General features: G+C 36.8%; 1 protein-coding gene across 1 annotated transcript in view; it reads left to right on the forward strand.

Moving 5' to 3' along the window:
• VWA8 (von Willebrand factor A domain containing 8) overlaps nt 1-26,953 on the forward strand; it is a gene marked incomplete at both ends in the record, with an annotated part of 383,297 nt that overhangs the window by 144,411 nt on the left and 211,933 nt on the right. The window contains 4 exons of the mRNA XM_080688771.1: nt 1,691-1,806; nt 10,221-10,327; nt 13,346-13,452; nt 23,913-23,984. Of these exons, the coding sequence (XP_080544897.1) occupies nt 1,691-1,806; nt 10,221-10,327; nt 13,346-13,452; nt 23,913-23,984 (402 nt within the window). The remainder of the gene's footprint in view (nt 1-1,690; nt 1,807-10,220; nt 10,328-13,345; nt 13,453-23,912; nt 23,985-26,953) is intronic.

A 26,953-nucleotide genomic window follows, 5' to 3' on the forward strand; every position in this document is an offset into this window, starting at 1 on the left:
AGAGGTTTAATCCATAACCCACCAGCTCCAAGACAGAAACATTATGGCAGCAATGAGGAAGAAAAGCTGCTTAGTTTGTGGTAACCGGAAGCAGAGCAAGAGAGAGGAAGGGACCAGAGTTAGATATAGTCCAAGACCTTGTCCCCAGTGGTCTGCTTCCTCCAGCCACACCCTACCTGCCTGCAGTTACCCCATAGACAGTACGTCCAAATTAGTAACCCATCCATCAGTGGATGGATCCGTAGATGAGCTTAAAGCCCTCGTGATTCAGTTATTTCACCTCTGAACATTGCTGCATTGTGAAGTTTTGGCGGACATTCCCGACTGTAAGAGGCTCTCACCTCTCATCCATTTTAAACCTTTTGTTACTTTCATAGTCTCCTTTGACACATCTCCCCCCAAGGTACCCAGAGCCACTTGACTGCCCTGGTCATTCTCTGTGACATTTTACCCTGTCCTGATGGGCCCTTCCCAAGATCCAGTAGCTTCAAAGTTGCTCTCTCTTCTGGTTTTCAGTGGAAACCACTGTCTCCTAATGCTGATTTGAGAATTAGACCTGTAATAATCTAATTCATTAAAATTGTAGTCATGTCTGTCCAGGGATGTAGCTCAGTGGTACAGTGCTTGTCCAGCATATGCAAGTGCCTGGGTTCAATCCCCAGTGCTACAAAAAAATTAAAATAAGATATGATAATGTGTCATACCTTTTTCTGTTTGGTGTTTTTTATTGTGAAGAGGCTGTTTTAATAACTGCTGTTATTTGTTGAGTACCCATATTTTTCTGAGCTCTGCTAAATGCTTCAGAATTATTTCCTAATTTAACCCTCAAAACAATGATAAAGTTGAGGGCATTATTATTGTTTTTTCAAAGATGATGAAGCTGAAGCTTGAGAGGTTAAGTAATTTGTCATGATTATACAGCTGTTCAGTAATTGAGTCTAACTCATCTGACTTCAAAGCCTATGAAGTTTATCATATTATGTAGTCTGGGAACAAAATTCCAAGTTCAAGCCAGCAAATATTTCTCAAGTACTTACGATGTCTTGGGTTTGATAGTAGCAACTCTCTTAGTGAAATCTGGAAAAGCCTTAGAAAGCAAAAAGGAATTATTCTGACAGCAAAGGGCAAACTGCCACACAAGTAACAAACTCTCTGTGGTTAGCAGCTTAGAGTGTCCACAAATCCCTTTCTCTATTTCAGAAATCACAAATTTGCTTAAAGCTTTGAGAATTTTTAGAATATTTTAACAAGTCATAAAATAATCTCACAATAAATAATAATTTATACATAAGGGGTTATTTGTAAGACAGGTACAACCTGTATTATATAACACCCTTCTCCTTTCCAGTCTCTTCTACCCTTACATGTGAATACAGCACTTAGTTCAATTAAAGTACTTTTTAAAATTTTTTTTATTTTTACAAAATTATCAATGCTAATTTTAATGTTATATACTAATTAAAGTACTTTAAATGAATTTAATTACAAATGCTTTGTGTAGATTTAAAAAACTATCTTCAGTGATATATTAAGTGTAAATTGGTTTATTTATTTTTATTCCTAAGTCATTAACAGCACATATTTAGCTTAAGTTACGCCTTGTACTTCTAGAGTAATGAATTTTGCTATCATGATCATTTAAAGGAAACTGGACACACAGAAGTAACAAGCTGTCTTTTCCTTTGGATAGGCACAATCCTTAGCATCGTCACTTTCTACTCGACAACTACTGCGAATTTCTCGTCGGCTGTCACAGTATCCTAATGAAAATCTTCACAGTGCTGTTACTAAAGCTTGTCTTTCCAGGTAACCATACTCTCCTTTCTTTCTGAGTTCAAGTCTCTGAATCTTTGCTAAAACAATAACCTAAACTAGGCGTGATGGCGCATGCTTGTAATCCCCACGCTTGGGAGGCTGAGACAGGAGGATCGCACAGTTCAAACCCAGCCTCAGCTACTTAGTGAGGCTCTCAGCAACTTAGTGAGACCCTCTTTCCAAATAAAGTATTAATAGGTCTGGGAGTATAGCCTGGAGGTAAAAGCCCCTGGGTTCCACCCCCCAGTACCACCAAAATAAATAAATAAATAAATAACCTAAGTTTAATTGATAGTCTATATTTACAGGTTAGCAAAAACTATTAGTTTGACTATATAGCTATTTAAGTCTTGCCCTCAGTTATTAGAACTTATTTAGAACAGTATATTATGCTATAAAAGCATGTTATGTTTTATGTTTAAAAAAAAACAATTTTAAGGCTGGAGATTAGCTCAGTAGAAGAGTGCATGCTTACATGATATTTCCCCAGCATAAGTATAGGGGAATCCTTCCCTTATACTTAGGAAGGCCCTGGGTTCAATCCCTAAAACCAAAAATAATAATAATAATAGTAATTAAAGTTTTTAAAGCAATTTTAAGAACATTTTTATAGGTGAGAAAACTATTTGAGTCACTTGCTCAAGACACAGAGTAGTAAATAGTGGGTTTGGAATTCAAATGCTGATTTGCATGTCTTTAGGGGTAGGACTTTTTAAGCATTAGATTCACCACTTCTCAAACTTGCACTGGAACTTCCCATGCCTTATAGTACCACCCTCGATCTAATTTTAGCAAAACTAAGATGTTTTGATTCTGTACTAGTAGTTTTCATACCAGTGGAGATTTTAACATATTGGCTTACAGAATTTTCTTACAGAACCACATATGCATTAACCTGTTTTTTTAAAAAATAAGAAAAGATTAAGAATAATCTATAGTATTACCAGGATTTTTAAAGACACATTTTATATGATCTAAGATTTTCATATTTTGATTCTTATCATATGATTATTTCAAGAGTACTTACTGTCCACTCAATCCTTCATAAGAGAAATTAAAAGAATATCTATTTGGGGTTTAGAAGAATCAGTAATTGCCCTTTGTAACTCTTCAATGTAGTAGGCAACTTTTCCTGTAGTTAGATTAAGCTCCTTATTTTGCAACTTTAATTTGTTCATCCTGTGGGATATCCAGCTGGATTGAGACTCCTCCCCAGTGTCCTTAGAGTAGTTCTTTGAATAACTAATAGTCATGAAAAAGAACAAAAATGATTCTTTTAAGTTGAAGACTTTAGACTTCCAACTGAAAGTAAAAAAAAAAAAAAAAGGCTTTGATTGCTCATTATTCTCAGTTATGAGCTGCAGAAAATATAAACAGAGATGGAGTCAGATACCTACACATTTGTCTTGGGACTTGGTCATAAATATGAGATCATAGAAGTAAAATAGTCAGTACTAAACAATGTAAACAGTTTTGGAGTACAAGAGAAAATAAATACTCTGGATATATTAGAATGAAATAACCACACCCAAATAATGCTACAGCCTGTGATCTATGTGCTGACAGTTGAGTCAACACTCAGGTTTTTTTTTTAATTTACAAAAAGTAATAAGAAATCAAGTAATGAGAGTTGATTTAAGAAATAAACAAGAGTGATCAAAATTTGGAGAATAAATATAATGAATCCTAAATCATCTGAAAGGGTTGGGGATGTAGCCCAGGGATAGAGTATATGCATTGTATTTATAAAGCCCTGAATTCATTCCCCAGTGCTGCCAAAAACAAATAGATAAAGTATCTGAGAATGTTACAATCTGGCAAAATTCAATTTATTACTAGCAGTCATACAGCCTACATAGAAAATGTGAGAACATTTTTAATAAAGGTCACAACAAATAAAAGAATAAATTCTTATCAGATTTTATTTTTTTATAGATATTCAAGACAATATTGAAAAATAGTGATTTCAAGTGATACCATATTTTTTTTCTGTTTGAAGTAGAAAGCTTAATGGATCTCTCCTACAACACAAATTAATTAATCGATCAATTAATTAATTTTGTGGTACTGGGGATTGAGCCTAGGGACATTCTACCTCTGAGCTATACCATCAGCCCTATTTTACTTTTTATTTTGAAACAGGGCCTCATTAAGGTGCTGAGGCTGGCTGCAAACCTGCAATCCTCCTGTCTCAACCTTCCAAGCACTGGGATTACAGGCATGCACCACCATGCCCAGCTACAACAAATATTTTTAAAATGTGTAAAACTAAATTTTGTAGAAGGCTAGTGAAAATATGAACAAGATATAATGAGGTAAGTATCCTTTCCTGTCTTACCTGCCAACTTAGAAATTCTAAATGACGAGGAAGAGAGGCTATAGCTGAGATCCCTGCATAAAGAATAGAGTAGCAAAGTACTCCCTGTCCTTACAGATAACTATTTTCGTCCTCTGTCCAAGAGAAATGATGAGAAAGCTTACCATCTCTCTGGAACTTGGAGTGGGGAAAAACAATCCCCTGGGAGAAGTCCAGTACCCTACCTCTGTGGGTGTGTAGGTCCATTCTGATACCATCTAGAAGGGCAGTGACCACAAGATGCTAAGTTATAATAAAAAATTTATTTAAAATCATTTAATTCCTTGGAGGCCTTAATAGAAAACCAACCCTGAAAACCAATATGTAACAACACTTTTACATCTCACAGCACTAAGTATTCCATCTGAATATGAGGTCATGATAAAAAAAATGGTAAACCACACTTGGGAAAAACAACATGAAACAAACTTGGAAGAAATGGCATTCAGAAGAGCTAACACTCCAAGAACTAAAAAACAAAGACAAATTTGACACTGTCAATTATGCTTAAGATGATTTAAAAATTAGGAGAAATCAAGAACTAGAAGAATAGGGTGGAGGAGAAGAAGAGCTGGTAGATTTGAAAGAACTAAGTAAACAAAACTTTTGAAATGAATAATACATCACTGAAATAAAACAAACAAATTCAGTAAACAAATAGCAGTGGAGATAAAGAAGTAGAGGGGAAATAGCCTGGAATGCAGCACAGCAAAGTAAAAGGTGAAAAACATGGAAGGGCTGTTGAAGGCCTGTAGGACAGAATGAGAAAATCCAAATTCTAATAGTTGTCTTTTTTTTTTTTTTTTGGTGCAGTATTGGAGATTGAACCCTGTACTCTACCACTTAGTTATACCCTCTACTCTTTTTATTTTTTACTTTGAGACAGGGTCTCACTTTGCTGCCCAGGCTAGCCTCAAACTTGCAGTCTTTCTGTCTCAGTCCCCAAGAAATGGGGACTATACCAGTGAACCACTCTGCCCAGGTAGAAGTTAGCCATTTCACGGTGGGGTTACGATTTCAACATGTGAATTTTAGGGTAGACACAAATACTCAACTATAGCAAAAGGATATTGTTATTTCAGAGATTTTCTCTTTTTGTTAAACTTTTATTAAAATTTATTTTTTATTTAACTCAAATATGTGTTATACTTTTTAAAATTGTGAACAATTTGGAATTATCTCAAGAATGTTGAGAAAATACAATATTCTATTTTAAATTGAGTATATTGGTAGGGAAAAATTTTTTTTAGTAAAGCAAGGAAAAGATTTTTTAACACCTAACAGCCAAATTTATAAACAAACCAAAGCAAAAACAAGCAAAACTCTTAATAAACCAGAAATATTCTTAGTAAACCATGAGTAGGAGGCATATTCTTTAATTTGATAAAGCATACCCACTAGAAATTTATAGTAAAGGTTCTTTTTTTAAAATTCCAGATTCTTATTTAATATCCACAAAAAACCCCACGGGGTAGATGTTATTATTGTTGCCCTTTCGTAGATGAGAACATTGAAGCTTAAAGAGGTTAGGGATTGCAAAGAATTGCTTTGATCGTAGCCCATAGTGAACAAGCTGGAGGATCTAGGCATAAAGATGTACTTTAGAAGGGTCACATAGACCTGGATGTGATGGCACATGTCTATAATCCCAGTACTGGAAGGCTGAGACAGGAGGATCACAGGTTCAAGACTACCTTAAGCAACATAGCAAGACTCTCAGTAACCTGAGACCCTGTTTCAAAGCAAAAAATAAAACGGGGTTGGAGGTATAGTTTGGAGGTAGGAAGTGCTAGTTTTGATCTTCAGTATCACACATACTCAAAAAACAAAAGATCATGTAGAGAGGGAGTAATCTGGTTGGGGTTACTTGTTGGTGAAGAATTCATACCAGATGGAAGAGATTTAGAGCATTAAGTAAGGAGCTGTTCAGAAATGGAACATGGAGGGAGACCACATACTATCATTCTTGAAAACATTTGAGCAGAGGCTGGGTGGCCACCTGAGACACTGGAAAGGGAATTTTGACTTTGGGAGAGGACTGATTAGATAATACGTGAGTTTCTTTCTGCAAAAAAGTGATGGTACCTGCCTCAAACTCATATAATTTTTAATACCATCCCCCAAAGAACCATTGCCTTGATATTGTGTGAGCAAATAAGATGATGCTGGTGAAGCAGATCACAAGCGTAAACATAGCGCTGTGGCGAGGGGTTCATGCACCCTCGGGGTAGCTTGTTGACTTCTAAAGTGTCATTTGCTTCTGTTTCCACTAAGCCCCTCTCCCATTTCCTTTCCAAAGTCTTTCTCCTTCCTACACCCCTTAAATTAAAACTTGCTCACATCTATGGAGACTTTATAGTCTGCATATTGGTGAGCCATGGGGGGTCCCTGATATCTTATAATATTGAATTCACAAAAATCTAAAGTCATCTTGGGAAAATGGCTTCTCTGCAGAAGTTTTTATAGGAACAAGTAGTCAGCTTAACCCTATAGATCCTCCCTTCCTTTGTCTAATTCATCCAGGAAATATTTGTCTAGCTCCCACTGTGGACCAGAACCGTGTCAGGGACTGGAGATTCTAGATTCTTAAGGGAAAACACTTAGAACATTTACTTTAGAATTAGGAACAAAGCAAGAATATCATTTTACTGTACTTTCAGCCTGTGTATTCACACAGGATTATATCAATGCCTTCAGTAAAAATTCAATAGATCTAAATGTATGCCACTGTCAATATGATCCACATTATAATGTAAAACTATAGTGTACCAATAAAATAAGATAAATTCAATACGGCCAAATTATTAGAACAAATTGCATTTAGTGAAGCTACTTATGGACACGAATAAATGACATTTCTGTATTCTAGCACCTGTGAATAAACTTAATAAGTGGCATGTAATGCTTCTCTGGAGAAAAAATATAAATCTTTATTAAAAGTTATTAAAAAAAAAGACTTAAAAGGGAAGCTGTACCGCCATAGAAGAAAAGATTCATTATTATAAAACTCTCCTCCCCAAATGATATAATTTAGTCAAACCCTCACAAGGCTATAGTGAATTTCACAGGCTGATCTCAAAATTAGCATGGATGTGTAATGTTCCAAAAGTAGCCAAGGGAATTTTGAGAAAGATTAAAGAGGTATCCTTACTGTATCAGATACCAAGATCCTTTGAAAAGTTATATTCATTTTGATTGTGTAGTTCTGGCGCAAGGAAAGATAAATAGACTGTTAAGATAAAATTACAGAGCCCAGAAACAGACCCACATACTTATGGAAACTTAGTATATGGTAGAAGTAGCATTTTAAATAGTGTGGAAATGGATGGGATGGTTAACAAATGGTTATAAATAAACATTTCCTCCTTTATCTTATACATAAAAGTAAAATCTGGGTATATTATAGACACTATAAGTTAAAAGCCACAAAATAGGAAAATATATTTTACAAGATTTAGAATTTAAAAAAAAAAGACTGATATTCAGGGATCACAAATTCATAAGAAAAAAGAATCAACCTTAAATGGGCAAAGGATTAATAGGCACTCATGCAAAGGATGAGTAATTTTTTTTTTCTTTTTCTTTTTTTTTTTTGGTGGCACTGGGGTTCCTGGAAGCCCTTCTACCTCCGGGCTACACTCCCAGACCTATTTTATATTTTTGAAACAGGGTCTCTTATGCCAGCGCGGCTGGCTTCGAACCTGCGCCATCCTCCTGTCTCCGCCTCCCAAGTGCGGGGATTACAAGCATGCGCCACCATGTCCGGCAAGGATGAGTAATTTGAATGGCCAATAAATATTTGAAAAGATCCTCAACCTCATTATTGATAAGGGAAATGAAAGTTAAAATGAAAATCAGCTACCATATTATACTGTGTGTGTGTGTGTGTGTGTGTGTGTGTGTGTGTGTGTGTGTGTTACTGGGGGTGGAACCCAGGGGCTTTTACCTCCAGGCTATACTCCCAGACCTATTTTATACTTTATTTGGAAACAGGGTCTCACTAAGTTGCTGAGAGCCTCACTAAGTAGCTGAGGCTGGCTTTGAACCTGTGTGATCCTCCTGTCTCAGCCTCCCAATTGCTGGGATTACAAGGATGCGCCACCATGCCCAGCTTTGATTTTTTTACTTGTAAAAAAAAAAAAAATTCTATAACTCTATAATTTTCTGAAATACTGAAATATTTCATGGGATAAAAATGCTTATCTTTTTCTTTCATAAATATTTTACTGAATCAAATAGCTAATTTTCCAGTGTTGTCAACTGACCACAGTAAAACTATTTTCTTCTCACTTATGACCCCTTGGAAATAGAAATGAATGCTAAACACTAATCTTGTTTATGCATCATCTATTGACATTAACAAAGTCTTTACCTCCGAAAGCCTTTTTACTAACCTTCTCAGGATAGCACAATGGCAGGAAATAACCAAAAAATTGTTAATTGTTATTACAAAAAAGTATGGGTTGCTTTGTGTGTGTGTGTGTGTGTGTGTGTGTGTGTGTGTGTGTGTGTGTTGTGTTTGTGTGTTTGTGATCAAGGCAGTGAAATCAGATTGAGTTTACTGAAATTTTTAAAACAAAAATTAGCATAATTTTATATATGAAGTATTTTATAAGCAAACTTTTATTAAGTAGACAAAATTAAAATAAACCAGAAAGCCTAAATTTACTAAATATTAAATTTATTAAATATTAGCTAGGTTTTTTTCTGGACATTTTAATTTTTAAAAATTTACCTATTTATTTTACCAGTTAAATTCAATTTGGAACACTTCTTCATTTGAAATAAAGACTTCCTAAACACCTCATCCTTAGCCTCAAACATGTTTATCAGTTGTTGGAGTTTGATGCATAATTCATTTTCTAGATATTTGAAAATTTAAGGGACCACAGGGAAGAAGATTCAGAAGTTCAGTATATTTTTAGGTGTTTTGCATTTCAAAGATATTTTTATTATGGGAGGGTTAATTGAAGGTCCCTATAATAAGAGTTCTATTCCACTCAGTTGTTTTGTAGTCCATGAACATAATCCACCCCCACTGATTTGAATTTGTAATTGCCAGTTTAGAACAGTATAGAATGTTGGTATTATATATAAGAAATTTTGATAAGCCAATAGCATAATAAATACGATTTATGAGGTGTACTAAGTCTACTTAAAATAATTTTAAGTCTTATCCTGAAAAATGTACATAAATGAGTCCTGTAATCACAAATGAGTTTTACTTATTCAAGACAATTTCAAAAACAATTCACACATACTTTAAGTTTATATTTATTCTAAAATTTTGTATGCTTTGGACTTCACAAATCCAGACTAATTTTCTTTTGGTTGTAACTAATTAAAGCGGGGGAGGGGGTGTGCGCACGCACGCACTCGCGCTAAAAGATATTTAATAGTTGCCGGGGTTGGTCGTCACATTTGTAATCCCAGCCTTCGGGAGGCAGAGACTGGAGGATTGCGGTTTGTGGACAGCCTCAGCTACTTAGTGAGGCCCTTCGCAACTCAGCGAGACACTGTCCCCAAAAATAAAAAGACTAAAATAATAGGGCGGGCTGGGCATGGTGGTGCATGCTTGTAATTCCAGCACTTGGGAGGCTGAGAAATGAGAATTGCGCAGGTTGGAAGCCAGCCTCAGCTATTTAGTGAGGCTCTCAGCAACTAAGTGAGACTCTGTTTCCAAATAAAATATAAAAATAGGTCTGTGAGTATAGCCCAGAGTTAGAGAAGCCCCTGGGTTCCACCCCTACTGCCACACACACACACAAAATTTTTTAAAAGAATTGGACTGGGGGTGTAGCTACACTTGTAATCCCAGCATTCAGGAGGCTGTGACCTGAGGATCGAGGTTCCCAGACAGCCTCAGCTACTTAGGCCCTCTGCAACTAAGTGAGACCCGGTTTCAAAATAAAGAATAAGAAATAGGGCAGGAGGTGTAGCTCGGAGGTCGAATGCCCCTGGGTTCCATCCCCAGACCCGCAAAAAAAAAAAAAAAAAAAAAGTCAAAGAAAAGCTTGACTTTATCATTCCACTCCTCTTTCCCTGCCAGGTTCTTACCAAGCCTTGCTAAATCCGCATTAGAGAAAAATCTAGCAGATGCTGCAATAGAAATAAGTACTAATAATAATCTGGAACCAGACCTAGAGGATTACAAATGTAAGTATTTGTTTTGATTAATTTAATAAATGAAATGATTATTAAACATTTGATGCTATTTATTATTTTAATTTCAGTAAAACCAGTTCGGTTTCCATTCATCTTATGTATTGAGTTAAAGAAATGGATTTATCTGTTTTTTTAAGTTTGAAAGCTATTTATAAGTTAAACCATAGAATATTTGCTTTATTTCAGTACATACTAGATACAGTTCTCCCAACGCCAAGAGTTATAATTGACACTAATGTATTAATGACTCTAGGAATTGTTTTCACAAATCAACTTGTCTAATTTTGACAAATATGTTTTTTCTAAATGTATTTCACCATAGAATCTAAAAGTATGTTTTCTTTACATTTACATTTTGTAGGCCACTGATATCTTGCGGGCATGCTTAGGAAGTTTTTCTAGCTTGGTACAGACTAAATGATAATCAGAATATAAGAATATAACCACACGCCTTCTTGCTTCTTCCATCTCACTCATGTTATCTTTTGAGCTTTTTTTCTTCAGGGTAGTTATAAGTTTGGATTTGGAGGAGATCTAGTTTTCTCTATAAAGTTTTCTGTTCTTCAGCTGGAGTACAATGGAAGCTTTTCCAATTCTTAATGTAATTATCTATTTTATCAGAAAATCTAATGTGTCACCACTCCCCAAAAGAGATCACTGTCGCTTTCTTTGTGCTAAATATTTTTAATAATTGGGGCCACACTGAACCAAAAACCTGGTATTAAGGTAGTTAGATGATTTTTTTAGAATCAAATTTTAAGTTTGATATACAATGGGTGAATCTGAATAGAAAGGCAGAGCCAACTCAGACAGAAAAACTGTGAGACTTATAGACTCATAATGTTATTTGATTAATTCTATTAACACACCCAAAGAAAGAATGTGCCATTCAGACTGTGGATTGTTCAGTCTTGGTAACAGGCTAGTGTCGGCAATGCCCCTCTCTTATAAAGCGTAAGGGACGCTGAGTAGTGAGACTCGTCACTTGGCTGTTTATTCATCTTTAAAGCCATCTGTCTTGTGGAGAATTCATTGGTTCATCCCCTTCTTAAGAATCCACACTCATCAATCTTCTGCTGGTGGCTTGGCTTCCCGCAGAGGTATCCCTCCAAATAATATGCTGATTCGAGCAATCAGTGGTTCCGAGTCAATATGAAAATTGCAGTTTCCATTATGATGTGATATTTTGCAATTCTGAGTTTTTAATCAGAATGTCTTTAATATTCTCCTGAAAATAATTGCTCTAAATTGTCATCTCAACATTTAGGGCTAAACATTGATTCACCACCACATTTCTGTATTTTCCCTTTATAGTTTTTTATATTGAGTCTACTTCAAAGGTCTGATGTAGTAAATAAATACTAAATTCTTAATGTGACAGTTCTTGGCCTTCTTTCCCCCTTCATTCATTGTGAATAAAAGGCAAATGGCAAGGATATACTGAAGGGAGAGGTTGCTGTTGAGATCTGCTATGCTCTGACAAATGTGTAGCACTCAGCAGTGATTAATCAAGGTGACATTCGAAGTATTTTTAGCTCAAAATTGTTCATGGTACTCCACAGAAGCCAATGTTGCTTTCCCCAATTGTCTTTCAGAATGCCTTGCCATATAAATAGCATTCTAGAGGAGAAACAATTTACAATTTTCTTGTTTGAAGTAGGAAAAAAATGGGCGAATTGTTTAAGGCATTGTCATTGTATATTTGCTTCTGAGGGTATTTCACAGGATGGAATATTATTGGGAGTCAAAGGATTGGACATATTGGACTGAACAGAAGGAATGTCATATTAGACAAAGTTCTCTTTTAAGCTCTATTTATTATAGCTAGATAATTATGTGGAAATTATTCAATTTGTGACTTTATTTTATTTCAGAGTGTGTGTGTGTGTGTGTGTGTGTGTGTGTGTGTGTGTGTGTGTGTCTGTCTGTCTGTCTGTCTGTCTGTCACTGGGATTGAATCCAGGGGCATTCTACCACCAAGCTATACCATCACCCTTCTTTTATTTTTTATTTGGAACAAAGGTCTTGCTAAGTTGCTAATGGCATTTCTAAGTTGATGAAGCTGATTTAGAACCTGCAATCCTCCTGCCTCAGCTTCCCAAGTACTGGGATTACAGGCATGTGCCATCATGCCCACCTTAATTTATGTTCTTAATTTCCTAATAATGCTTGCTTCCTTATTTAAAGTTAATTCAAACAATAAGAGCAAAAATATGATCAATCTCCTAATTTGGGATCTGGTACATAAAAAATCTTTGATAAATGATAGCTTTTATTGTGATCATTAATATTTTAACATTAATTACTAATAAATTATTATTATTAGAAAATGTCAATGAGTATATATAGCTAATTACTACAGAGAATATGTGAGATATGTTCCTTGATTTCAAGAAATTTATTAACTTCCTAGATTCAGAGTGCTCATAATCTATCCTAAGCCAACCTCTTTAAAGCAAATAAGAATTAATAAAATAAGTTATTACAGAATAATTTTGTAGGGTAGAGGTTTCCTGTCTAGCTAGGTATCAAAATCACTAGGTATTTGAAATAGAGATCTTCTCCTGAAATTAATAGTTCAAGAGGCCTAAGAGAAGTTGATTTATCTATATTTTTTACTAGAACTCTCAGTGGATGGGTTCTAAGGATGACACACAGTGTACTTCAGAACTTTTAAATGTGTATTTGGCTTATTAGTGTACTATTGTTTGTTATTAGCATGGGTTGTGTGTGTTCTGGGTTGTTTTATACTCCTCGATTATGTCTGTAATTTGTTATATATATTGTTTTAAATATAGTTTATTATACTTTGGGACAGTTTAAGCTTTATGTAGAGTGATAGTGTTTTATTATCATCTTCAAGCTTATTTCTTTAGATGTTAAAATCCCTGAAAAGCTCATAGGTGTTATAAGAATTACCCTACAGTCTATGTTAGACAGACCTGACTTCTCTGGATATTATTTATAGAGAATAGTTTGGCTAATTCTCTGTTCTTTGTGAAATGTCAGGTGAGGTAGTATCTGGATCTCTGAAGATTGGCACTGTTAGTGCACCGATATATAATGCCCATGAAAAGATGAAAGTGCCTGATGTTCTCTTTTATGACAATATTCAGGTAAGGTGTTGCTTTGTCTTCTGGATAAATCACAACTTATATTGTGGTAGTAAACTCTGTTTCAAGTGATACTGATGTTTAATTATATTTATAATTTCTTAACTTCAGATGATACAAAATGAAGTGTTAAACTTATTAAAGAATTATGACAAAAAATTCTTTTCAAAGATACCTAAAAATTGGAGAGGTTGTTGCTATGATTAGGATTATAAATTTTATATGAACACATAAACAAATGTTGTATACCCCCATATAAGTGAATATACTATTAAATTAAAAACAAAACAGAACTCTTGCTTGAGCAGTCAAAGAAGGATGTATCCTATACATCTTTTTCCTCATACTCCTATCCGTTTCCTGCAATTCCTAGTATTTTTCTTTCTTTCCTTTTCCTTGTTTTTAATAAGGGAATGTGATAGAGAATTCCAAACTAGTGAACTAAACAATAATTATGGATTTTCCACCAAGACATAGAAATAAGTTTGTACCTAGAAAGCTATATTGCAAATGACTATTTCATGGAAAATTATTCATAATATAAATTTGTTTCTAACTGGGCGTGGTGGCACATGCTTGTAATCCCAGCATTTGGGAGGCTGAGACCGGGGGATCACGGTTTGCGGACAGCCTCAGCCACTTAGTGAGGTCCTCTGCAACTTAATGAGACCCTGTTTCAAAATAGGGCAAGGAGTATAGCTTGGAGGTTGAATGCCCCTGGGTTCCATCCCCATACCCACACACACAAAAAAAATTTTTTTGTTTCTTTTTTCTTTTCCGTCAAGTGGTTTTTTATTTCTTACATAATAAAAATACTTAAATTTTTCTGGAATGCTTCAATAATCTACGTGTAAATAATAATATACTTATAAATTATGTTAGACATCCTTACTATTTTTATTATATTAAGGCATTAGTAAAGTTAGTATTCTTTTTTAATTTAACATTTTCCAATTCTATTTTTTGCTTAAGGAATGTCATACTTTATATTTAACAATATAGGTGGTATATAGGCAAATTTAATAAAAAATTTGGTTACAATTTTTTTATATCTGTCAAAGCTTTTATTATTTGTGGCATAGCAAAAGGCATAATGCTGATTTGGTTTTGATTCATTCTACTGCCAATTAGTTAACTAACGAAGGGTTTTTTTTCTTCAGGGTCATTAGTGCTCTTGCGTAATCAGTAAGCAAATAGAAAAAAATAAAGTTATATACTAGATACAGAAGAGGAAAAAAAACTCTTGCCTATCAAATAAAGACAAAATACATGAATAGGATGAAATGGTATCACACTCTGTCCTACAGTCAAAGGAACAAAAGAAAAAAGACTCGGGAAACTGTTAAGTGACAATTGAAAAACGCCATGGTAGCAAAGGTTGAAAAGACTTCATAGCATGTAAGAATGTAGGAAATTCAGGAGGAAGGAAGCCCATTGTGCCCCTGAACACAGTGTCTGTTGCCATGGTGTTTGTGACAAATTCGGAGGGCTGCATGGCTGCTGTGAACTTTACACAGAGGCCCTCAGGGACTTCTTGTAACCTGTCTCCAAATGTACTTTCTCCTCTTAAAGCATTATGAATTAACCACTAATGAAAAATTTTTAGCTGTACCAATTCTAGAGACAGTGGTTTGATGAAATTTGCTTTTGCTGTGTGTCTTACTATTTCCTTTTTTTTTTTTTTTCTTATGCTTCTCTTTGAAGCTATACGCTTCTGTGCCTTTTGCATCTGTGCCATCTTGTCATCTGTGCCCTGCTATCCCTACACACATTGTGTGGAAACTTTTTTTTTCTTTTTTTTTTTTTTAATTTGTGCACTGTATTCATACATCATAGTGGGATACAAACTTTTGTAGACATACATGCACACATCGCCAGTCAACCCCCACCCAATCCCCACCCCATTCCCTCCCCATTCCTCATTCCCATGCTTGGCTTAGTGGTTGACATCTAGTATTATAGCAATTTATCCAAAATTAAAAAGGATAATCTCACATAACAGTTTCATTTGTCTGATACCAAGCTTTTGATAACATAAAGATAACATTTCAATTTCTTTTTGCTTTCTTTCTTACCAGAGAATATTTTTTTCTTTTTTTTTTTAGGTGAAACTATCATATATTTATATATTTATTTTTCAGAAAAAAATCTATCCTAATATGGAATATGGATTCTAGATACCCAAAATGATCTCGAAAAAGAACAAAGTTAGGAGATGTATATTTTCTGATTTCAAACCATATAAAGCTACAATAATTTAAACAGTGTAGTACTGTTCTAAAGGCAGATATATAAACTATTGAAGCTAAATAAAAGCCTAGAGCTAAATTCTTCCATATATTGTCAAGTAATATTTGACAAGGTTTCCACGAACATTTTGGTGGAGGAAATAATAATCTTTTAACTAAATAATGTTGAAAAATTAAAATTACATGAAAACATTTCAATATTTCTTTTTGCTTTCTTTCTTACCAGAGAATATTTTTTTCTATTTTTTTAGGTGAAACTATCATATATTTATATATTTATTTTTCAGAAAAAAATATCTATCCTAATATGGAATATGGACTCTAGATACCCAAAACAATCTTGAAAAATAACAAAACTAGAAGATATATATTTTCTGATTTCAAACCATATAAAGCTACAATAATTGAAACAGTGTAGTACTGTTCTAAAGGCAGATATATAAACCATTGGAGTTAAATAAAAGCCTCGAGCTAAATTCTTCCCTATATTGTCAAGTTATTTTTGACAAGGTTTCCACGAACATTTGGTGGTGGAAATAATAATCTTTTAACTAAATATTGTTGAAAAATAATATTTACATGGAAAAGAATATAATTGGACCCTTACCTAATCCCATATACAAATATTAACTCAAAATAGATAAAAGACCTAAATATAAATCTTAAGACTATAAACTTTTAGAAGAAATTCTGGGTCACAAAACCTCACAACATTGAAATTGGCAGTGATTTCTTGGATATGATTTCAATGGCACAGGGAACACAAGAGTATACAAACTCCCTAAAAAATAAAAAAATATTGTATATCCAAAGACAGTGTAAACAGAGTTAAAAGTTACTAATAGAATGGGATAAAATATTTCCAAATCCTATATCTGAAGGTATATTAATATTCCAACTAGAAATCCTAAAAATTAACAACAATAAAGGCAAACAATACCATTTAGAGATAGGTAAAAGACTAACATAAATAATGAATCTCCACAGATAACCAATCTTAGTTGTCTGTTGGATGGAAAATCTTGTTTCTCTGGTTCTGGTGAGTGTTACCTATTTCTTCTTTGTAGTTAATCTCTTTGAGTATTTTCTCTAGCGCTGGTTTTGAACACATAAATTCCTTTAGTTTCTGTTTGTCATGGAAGCTTCTTATTTCTCCATCTAATTTGATAGAAAGTTTTGCTGGGTAGGAAATTTTTGGCTGGAAGTTGTTTTCTTTCAGAATTGGGAATATGTTACTCCAAGCCCTTCTGGCTCTCATGACTTGGTTTGGGAAGTCTGGAGTGATTCTAATTGGTTTGCCTCTGAATGTCACTTGGCCCTTTGCTTTTGTTGCCTTTAAGATTCTCTGCTTGGCTTCCACATTGGTCATTTTGACAATTATGTGGCGTGGGCATCCTCTTCTCCGATCCTGTCTAAAGGGAGTTCTATAAGTTTCCTGGACCTGTGTATCAACCTCTTGCTCTATGTCTGGAAAATTTTCTGCTATTACTTCCTTGAAGAGATTGTTGATCCCTTTGGTTTCACTTTCTTTTCCCTCCTCTATTCCGATTATTCTTAGGTTAGCTCTCTTAAGATGGGCCCATATTTCTTCAATATCAGATTCCTGCTGTTGGATATTTTTTTCTAGATTAGAAACTATGCGTTCATTTTTGGATTGCTCATCTTCTAAGAGCGAGATTCTGTTCTCCATGTGTTCTAATCGGTTGTTTGTGCTTTGAATTGAGGCCTTTACTTCATTAATTGCATCCTTTATCTCTTTTTGCCTCTCTCTGAATTCTTTTCAAAGCACCTCTATTATTTCTACAGTTATTTTCCTGATTTGATCTTCTAGAAATCTCTGATTTTCTGTTTTATCGGGTTCTGATGTTGTGGGGTTGTGGGCATTCATTGCTCCAGTGTTATTCCTCTTGCCCATGATTTCGGAAGTTTGTGCCTTCTCTGGGTTCTTCCCTTGGGTCACTATGACTTCACTTAAGGTGCTCTGGATCTCGAGTCTGTAGTATCTCTGACCCTACTACTCCTTTACTGGGTTGTATCACAGAGTCTCCGACCCAGGGAGTCTATAGAGGCTGCTTTAGACTATGGGGGGTGCCAGGTTGCACGTTCTCCTGTGGTGTGATATCACTGCCACCGCCACTCCCCCACTGGGTCAAGTCCCAGGGAGTACAGTACTGGGATTTCTCCTCTGTGGCCCACAATTTGACTCACTGTTCTTGAGTTCGTAGATGTAGCTGTACTGGACTTGGTGAATTCACTGCTGCTGCCGCCAGTGGCAATATGGCGCCGCTGCCACGCCCTTGGCCGTGAGACTGGCGTATTTTTTCTTCTCTGGTTTTGAGTTCCACTCTGAGTCCCTGCAGCGTGTGCTGAGCTCAGCCACTGGGAGCTTTAGATGCTCCCTGCGCCGAAAGATCCCACCTGGCTGTTCCACAGCGGCTCACCTCGGCTTGCTGTAGCCGTCCGGTGAATTTGCCGCTGCCGCCGGCAGTATGGCGCTGCTGCCACGTCCTCGGGCGTGAGGCTGGTGTATCTCCTCTGTGGCTCTGAGCTCTGTTCTCAGTCCGCTTTCTCTCTGGAGCCTGGTGATTTTTTTGTTTCTCTGGTGATGGTGTTTTCTGGCTATGAAAGGCGCTGATTTTGTGGTAATGGAGATTGGTTGTTGGCGGGGCTCTTAAGCCCCGCTTTTCTCGGTCGCCATCTTCCCGGAAGTCCGAGAGACTCCTCTTTTTTTTTTTTTTTTTTTTAATTTGATGTGTTTTCCCATATCACTCGGGCAAAGCCCTGGGTTTTCTTTATTTTCTATCTATAGCAATAGCAAAGTGCCTGACATATAGCAACTGCTGAGTACAAATGTGATGGGATTCATAGAGAGATCAAGGAGATTCTGCATGTTCATGCTAAAGAGTATGAGTTCATCACATCTTTCATTGAGGAATATACATTGGTAGCAAGAAGGAGGAGAAATTTGAAGAAAGGGGGATTAGCCATCTCTTAATAAGCCCAAGGAGCTCTAGATCTGGAAAAAAAATTAATACTTACTATGTGTCAAGCTTTGTCCTAAGTGTGATACACAAATTAAAACATACACATAGCCGGGCGTGGTGGCACACGCTTGTAATCCCCGCGCTTGGGAGGCGGAGACAGGAGGATCGTGCAGGTTCGAAGCCAGCAGTGCTGGCATAAGAGACCCTGTTTCGAAAATATAAAATAGGTCTGGGAGTGTAGCCCGGAGAAAGGAGGGCTTCCAGGAACCCCAGTACCACCAAAAAAAAAAAAAATACACATAAGCATAATGCACCTCCAAAACTCAATTTGCTATTAATCTAATGGAAGATATAGGCAAGAAAATACACCTGGCTAATACACAGTGTAACAGAAGTATGTGCAGGTTACTGTGGTAACAGATGATCATCCCTGACTGAAAAGATCATAGAAAACTGGCTTACCAGACAAAGTTGGGTAAGACTTTCAGGAGAGACCAGCATTTTCAGAGGCTTGCTTTTATGAAAGAGTAGGTCATTTAAGGAGCCATTGGAACAGAGCTAAGGTTGCAAATAAAAGAGTGCCAAGCCGGGCGTGGTGGTGCACACTTGTAATCCCCGCGCTTGGGAGGTGGAGACAGGAGGATTGCACAGGTTCGAAGTCAGCCGTGCTGGCTTAAGAGACCCTGTTTCCAAGTTTAAAATATATATAAAAAAAATAGGTCTGGGAGTGTAGCCCGGAAGTAGAAGGGTTTCCAGGAACCCCAATACCACCAAAAACAAAAGAGCCAAGATATGGAGCTGGTGAGTTAGGAAAAGATCAGATCATCTGGACTTCTCTAATTAAGGAATTGAGGCTTCATTTATTAGTGAGGAAACCAGTAAATGATTTTAAGCACATTTGTACTTTTGCTAACTTTGAATTCACTCTTTAATGCTATCTAAGAGTTAGAGCCAAGCCAAAAAGAAACTAGATTTGTGTTATTGCAGGTGAAAGTTAAGAAGGATCTGAAATAAGACAGTGACAGCAGGGACAGGGTGAAGTGGACACATTGCTCGGCTGTTTAGGCGGTAGAACCCTTGCAACTCTATGTTAGATTAAAGACAAAGGTTCTGCCTCAGGGAGCACAGGGTGTAGTGGAAAAGTAAACTGAAGAGTAAGTAGAAAATTAATCTAAATTGTGCCCATGGCTGGAACATAATTCGAGAGTGATAGAAGATGAGCCTGAGACCAGATCAGGAACATAGAGAGTGACCTTTGTTCTTAGAATATTGAGTCACTTAAGGAGTTTTGAAAGATGAAGTGACAAGATTTTGAACAAAGAAGCGGCTGTGTCAGTACTGTAGAGAGCACACTGGCTCAGGAAGAGACTGAAGTGACAGAAGCTAAACTGGCTGATAAAGATGTAGGCCAGAGAAGATGAAAGCCTGAATCTAAGCTGCAGCAACAGCAAGGAAAGAATAGATGTCGTTGATTTTTTTTTTATTTTTTATTTTGTGTGTGTGGCTTAATACCTAAGTCTTGGGAGTTTAACTGGCTCTTGATAAGACAGGAGCAAGGTCAGCAGCAGGGTTATGACGGTGACTGGCACTTGGTCAGGCAGAAGAAAATGATGCATTTCATGATGAACATTCACAAACATATCAAAGTCGATCACTAAGCTGAACTCGAGGAGGAGGGGGTGGGAGGGAATGGGTGGGAACTGGGAAAGGGTTAAATGATTTGTGCATGTATGCCTCTACCATCTGGAATCTCACTAAGATGTATGATTACAATGCACCAATAAAAAAGTATAAAATTAAAAAACGAAAATGATGCTGTTAATTAGGGGAAAGATACAGGGCAAAGAATTGAAGTCAAAGAGAAAGCAATGAGCCAAGTTTGAGAAGTGGCAAATTAAGGAGACTGGGCGGTAACCAAGTGGTTCGGTCATTTCTGAGATGTGTTGATGCTTGAAGATCAGTGCATAGTTGGCTGTTGAAGTCACGAGATAGATGAGAGGATTTAGGGAGTGCAAGGTCAGAGGCAGCTCTCTGAGTGCTGATGTGCGGGTATCCAGCTCTGCACACAGCCTCGCTCGGCCCTGTACTCAGTTATGTACAAGGAGGCATAACCTGCTCTGCCCTATACTGGGACCCCATAGGAAAGCAGGTAAAAAGGTAATGAGAGAAAACTAATGAAGGAACCACAGGGAAAATAACTATAGAAGGAATTGCTACAAGATGACCCAGTGCAGAGAATTATGGAGAGAAATTATTAGAGAGAGGTAGGCAAGAATCAGGAGAGACAAACTGGTGAGAGAGTAGGTCCAAAACTCCAACCTATAGGCACTAGTCGAAACCCTCAGAACTCAGGAAATTAAAACAAGAATTAATAAATGTGATGGCATTACACTAAAGTTTCTGCTCATCAAAGGAAACCATCAAGAGTCTTTTTTGCGGTACTAGGGATGGAACACAGGGGGGGAATTCTACCTCCGAGCTGCATCCCCAGCCCTATTTTTTATTCTTTATTTTGAAACAGGGTCTCACTGAGTTGCAAAGGACCTCACTAAGTAGCTAAGGCTGGCTGTGATCCTCCTGTCTTAGCCTCCTGAATGGTGGAATTTTTTTGGTGGTACTGGGATTCCTGGAAGCCCTTCTACCTCTGGGCTACACTCCCAGACCTATTTTATATTTTTATATTTGGAAACAGGGTCTCTTAAGCCAGCGAGGCTGGCTCCGAACTAGCACAATCCTCCTGTCTCCGCCTCCCAAGCGCGGGGATTACAAGCATGTGCCACCATGCCCGGCAATCATCAAAAATCTTTTAAAGAGAGAGTCTAGAGAATGAGAGATCTTTGACAGCTATTCTTCTGATAGAGAATTAATATCAAGAAATATACACAGTACTTTAAAAACTTAACATTAAAAAACAAACAACCCAATCAAGAATTAGGCAATCGAACTAATTAGACACTTCACAAAGAAGAGATACAAATGGCCAATAAATGAAAAATATTCAGCATCATTAGCAACCAGGGAGATGCAAATCAAAACTATACTAGATGTCATCTAGCCCCAATCAGAATGGCAATCATCAAGAAATCAAACAACAATAAATGCTGGTGAGGATGTGGAGAAATAGGGACTCTTTTATGTTGTTGGAATTGCAAGTTAGTGCAGCATCTGTGGAGATCAATGTGGAGCTTCCTCAGAAAATTGGGAATGGATCCATAATATGATCCATCTGTACCACTCCTGGGTATCTTTCCAAAGACCCAGAAATCAGAATATTATAATAATATATGTTTGTTCATGCTTATACATCACAATTCATAACTATGGAGCCAAATTATGGAACCAATGTAGGTGTCCATTAGAAGAAGAATGGATTACAAAACTATGGGATGTACACACAGTGGAATTCTACTCAGCAATAAAGAAGAACAAAATTATGTCATTTGCAGGAGAATGGATAGATGTGTATAACATTATGTTAAGTGAGATTAGGCAGTCATAGAAAGTGAATGGTCATATGTTTTCTCTCATATGTGAGAGCTATGGAGTTATCAGGATACCAGAGGAAGGGGAAGGGAGGGAGAATCAATGGAGGAATCACTTCCATTGACATTATGTATATATGTGAAAATACCAATAACGATCTCAATATCCTTTATGGGGAATGGGGAGAGTGGGGGTGGAGGCCAGGGGAAAGCCCACCAGGTGCTCTGTGTGTGCATGTCACCATCACTGTGAACTATTATGATGTGAGACTATAATGCACCAAGAAAAAAAAAATATATATATATATATAGGCAGTGGCCTTAGCCTTAGCTAATGTTTGTTGATTTGAATAATTTGTCAGATGTAATGAGAATATGAAGTAGGAAGATAAAATATTAAAGATAATAAGAACATATAGTTTGATTGCTTCTTCAGTATTATCTGGCTGTGTTGCTCAGTCCAACTTTTCTATCCATTCCTCATGCAGATTAGCTGATTTATTTCAAGAAGACTTAGTGTTGTCTGGAAATTGGCACTGGCTCTTCATCTTAATTAAAAGGAAGTAACCTTCAAGCTATATTGCCACAGGAACCCAGTTTTAAATTATTTTCTAGGACTACATTTTATAGAGTAACTATACATCACAGTTTGTTTTTCAGATAGTTTTAGTTTAATACTTGTTGACCCAGCATAATTATTGTCTCTTTTCATTTTTAAAAATGCTCCAGAATGACAATAAGTGAACCTGCTTACTCCAAGCTTTGTTAAGATCCTAGCTCCCTGGTGTAGTTAATTCTAAAATATAAAAATTGCCAAGATAAACATCAGGGGATACTCATTTGTTCTTAAGTGAGGGAAACAGCTTTCTTCATTTTTCTTTCTAAGAAATAAATTCAAAGAAATTACTGCTAAGCTTGACAAGTAAGTGGACAAATTTCTGGCTGTCAAAATCAAGTTAAAAAAGGAAAAACACACAACACCATTGGAAAATATCTGCAGCATGTAGGAAATGCAAAAGGTTAATTTTCCTTTTTTAAAATAGAGAACCTCAATAACTTAAGTATTTCTTAGGCTGTTACTGATTTGACACAGAGAACCAAGAAGAAGTAATAGGGATATTAATTGCGCTGGGATGTAATGCTTCCCCTAACCCCCAGTGAGCTATTGTAACCTACTTACAGGCGTCCTATTTTTCAAAATAAAAAAGAGCATTGTAATTTTCTCTGTAGCTATTGTGAACAATTCAAATCTTGTTCCTTTATTATACTGTGTCATAATTTAAAATAAAAAACTGTGGAAGGTAAATAATATATTTTTACTTTAAAGTTATACATAACTTTGAAGCTAATAGTTAAGATCAAATTAGTCTGAAATGTTCTATGGAAGTCATTAATTATTTTTGGAACCTTTGTATATTTACATTAGCGGGTATCAATTTAAATATATTAGATTGTAAGACAACTCTCCATAGTTTAAACAAAATATGTGAACTAGATTATAAAAACTGTTTGAGATATTGGTCAGTGACTTGCTCTTGCTTGGATGGGCTATTTTGGAGTTTTTAGTATAAGTGACCTAATTGGTTAAATAACTTGCTTATATCCCCGTCATCAATTTTGCTTTCTTAAAAATCAAATCACTTGAGTATTCTGTCATAGTAGATTCCAAGCTGATATATTTAATTAACTTTCCTTTTTCACCTTGCTTGTATAAAACACACTTAACCTCTAGTCCTTTTTTTCTCCAGCACATGGTAGTGATGGAGGATATGCTCAAAGACTTTCTTCTTGGAGAACACTTACTGCTGGTTGGTAACCAGGTGAGTTATGGCTGGAACCCAGGCTCTAATGAATAAATGATGGCCACAGTATAGAAACAGTAAGTTTTTTCTCTTCTTTAGAAGACATTTTTGAATTTTTACCCCAGTAGAATGACTGGTTTTATTTAAAGGGGAGAGTTGGTTACCTTCTAAAACTGAGAATGACCTCAAGGCTTACTTGAGCTTCCATTCAAATTCCCATCACCCTGTCCATTCTATCCCACAAGTGTCTACTCTTCTTACCATGCCTGTCACCATAGACCCACTCACCATCACCTATCCCTGGATTGTAGCTGTAGTTTCCTACCATCGCTTCATCCCATATGCCTACTCTAAGTCATCTCCACTCATCAGCCAGTTTAATTCTTTACAACTCAAATGTAACAAAGTCTCTCTTTTGTGCTTAAATTTCTTTTCCAGTGCCCTTGATATAGGTTAAGCCTTTGTATACCCAACAGTCCTGTTGGGTCTACTCCTTTCACCAGCATGGCAAAGGGAGTAGACCAAACAAATTTATGGAGAGCTGGGCTGGAGGAACATTCTCTCTGAAAAGCAGGCTTGTGAAAGGAAGGCCCTTGGAGGACAAGGCATGATGCCTTTGAAATATACTTGGCATTGATTTGTCAAATGGGATGCAATAGGAGTCTCTGGACAGAGGTGGCTCTTAGAGTTAGGCTATTAGTAGGGTAGGGTTTCAGGAGACTGTCTAGATTAAATATTGAAGCTAGAGTCTCAACAAGAATCAGAGAGATGGACAGCATATAACCTCTGGAGGAGTGAGAAGAGCTATGCAGTGAAGGGGGTGAAAGAGGTGGCATCTGCTTTATGAGAAATGAAAAAGAGGCTAAATGTTTTGAAATTATTCTGCTGTACAGATGTTGGTGTGAAATCATGCATGCTACCTCTCATTTGGTTCCCATCCCAAGAAGACACGAAAGCCAAGGGCTGTGAGATGGGGCGGGTGGGCAGAGGGAAGAGCGGCTCTGTGGGCACATGGTTGGGCTGCAGCGTCTGATGAGCAAGGATGATGTCCCTGAACTTCATGCCTGTCAAGGGTCGGCTCAGGAGCGAGCCAGAGCGTGCAAGCTGGTGATCCTCAGGAGGAGCAAGGGGGGCAGGGCTGTGACAGGCGCATCCGTGCTTTGATGCACTCCACTGGCCAGTAGGTCAGGGGCTTGCCTTTTCCTACCTGTTCTGCCACCCTCCACTTTGGAGAAAGAAGATAGACAAAAGGAGATGGTGTTCAGTATGCATTGGCTCTGTGTAGCTGGACTTTTTCATATCACAAGGCCTTTTTCTTCTTTCATTAGCCTCCACCTTTGAGACAGTCAGTGTTATATTGCAGTACCAGTGTTAGAAGAACTTTTAGATTGTGTAATTTCGTCCACTTGTGCCTATTAAATTAGTCAAGTCTAATTAGTCAAGACTGTCATTGATATCTTCATAACCTGATCCCACTCTGTTTTCTGCCTGGTGTTTTATTCTTCTCTCAAACCCTTGTTCTCAGGAAAATTAAACATTCTGTTACCCCAGTAATCCTGTGTGTGTGTGTGTGTGTGTGTGTGTGTGTGTGTGTGTGTGTGTGTTACTGGGGATTGAACTCAGGGGCATTCTTCCTCCAAGCTACACCCCCAGCTCTTTTTTGTTGTTGTAATTTTGTTTTGAAACAGAGTCTTACTAGGTTGCTCAGGCTATCCTCAAACCTGTCTCAGGCTCCCAAGTACAGGTCTTACAGGCATGTGCCACCACACCTGGCCCTAATAAACCTTTTTATTCCAGCTTCCAATCTGTGCCAGCATATTTCCTTCTTTCTTCCACCTTTGCCTATTCAAATGTTTTGCACCTCAGTGTGGCATTAAGACATAATGGAATTAAGCAAGCTGGGAATCCAGTGCCCCGGTTTTTAAACTGTCTATCTGATATGAAGTAAATTCCTAACCTCCCTAAGGACTTTTTCTTTTATCTTTTTTCTTATCTGTAAATGGTAACAGCAATGGATATTTCTTAAGGTCACTATAGCTATAATACTTCTCTGAACACATTAGTCTGAAGGTTTGACCCCATTCTTTGAACTGTTTTAGTGGATTATTTATAGATTTCTATTGATCTTCTTTTAGATGTGGAGGGTACTGGAGATTAAAACTCAGGGGTATTCTGCCTCTGGCATACACCCCCAGCCCTGTTTTATTGTTTATTAGGAAACAGGGTCTCAAACTGTGGAGGCTTCATTAAGTTGCTGAGGCTGGCCACAAACCTGCAATCCTCCTTCTCTCAGCCTCCCAAGTACTAGGATTACAGGCATGCACCACCATGCCCAGCTTCTATTAGGTTTAACTACCTGCCCTGTCACTACTAAAGAGAGAGGCTCTTAAGAAGAGCCTTAGATATTTTTGTATCCTCCCTTATGCTTTGCATACAAGAGACATGCAGCAAATATTTGCTGAATGAATTACTGGATTTTAGAGGACTATATAAAAATAAATTCCTAATGGGTAAGCAAAATGATTTAGAACTAAATTTAGATTTAGTTGGATTATGTTTGGGAGATTTGGGGGAAAATTTTGACTATTCCTTCTTTTGTAAGCTTGCAACTGCTGAGTGAAGGGTAGAAGTGGACTAGATAGAATTGAGGGCCTGCACACTGAACAGAATAAATAGTCATATGGCTCTCCCTCCAACTGTATATGCTTGATACTGATAGGATTAAAGACTAGGACCAAATAATGAAATACTAATTATTTTTAAATTCCTAATGACAATTAAGTGATGATTGCTCTTTAGATAATTAAATGAGGCATACGTTTGCTCAGGCTTACATTTACCAGGCCAGGGAGTAGAAATTGGACCAGTGTGACTGATTAATATCTAAAAAAACTTTGGTATACTGAGCCAATTTCAGTTTCTTTTAAACTTCTTTTCAGTAGCTAATGTCTGTGTTTATAACCGAGAAAGATTCTATAGCCAGACCT

This window comes from Muscardinus avellanarius (genome assembly GCF_963383645.1).
Source record: "Muscardinus avellanarius genome assembly, chromosome: 2".
NCBI classification, from domain to species: Eukaryota; Metazoa; Chordata; class Mammalia; order Rodentia; family Gliridae; genus Muscardinus; species Muscardinus avellanarius.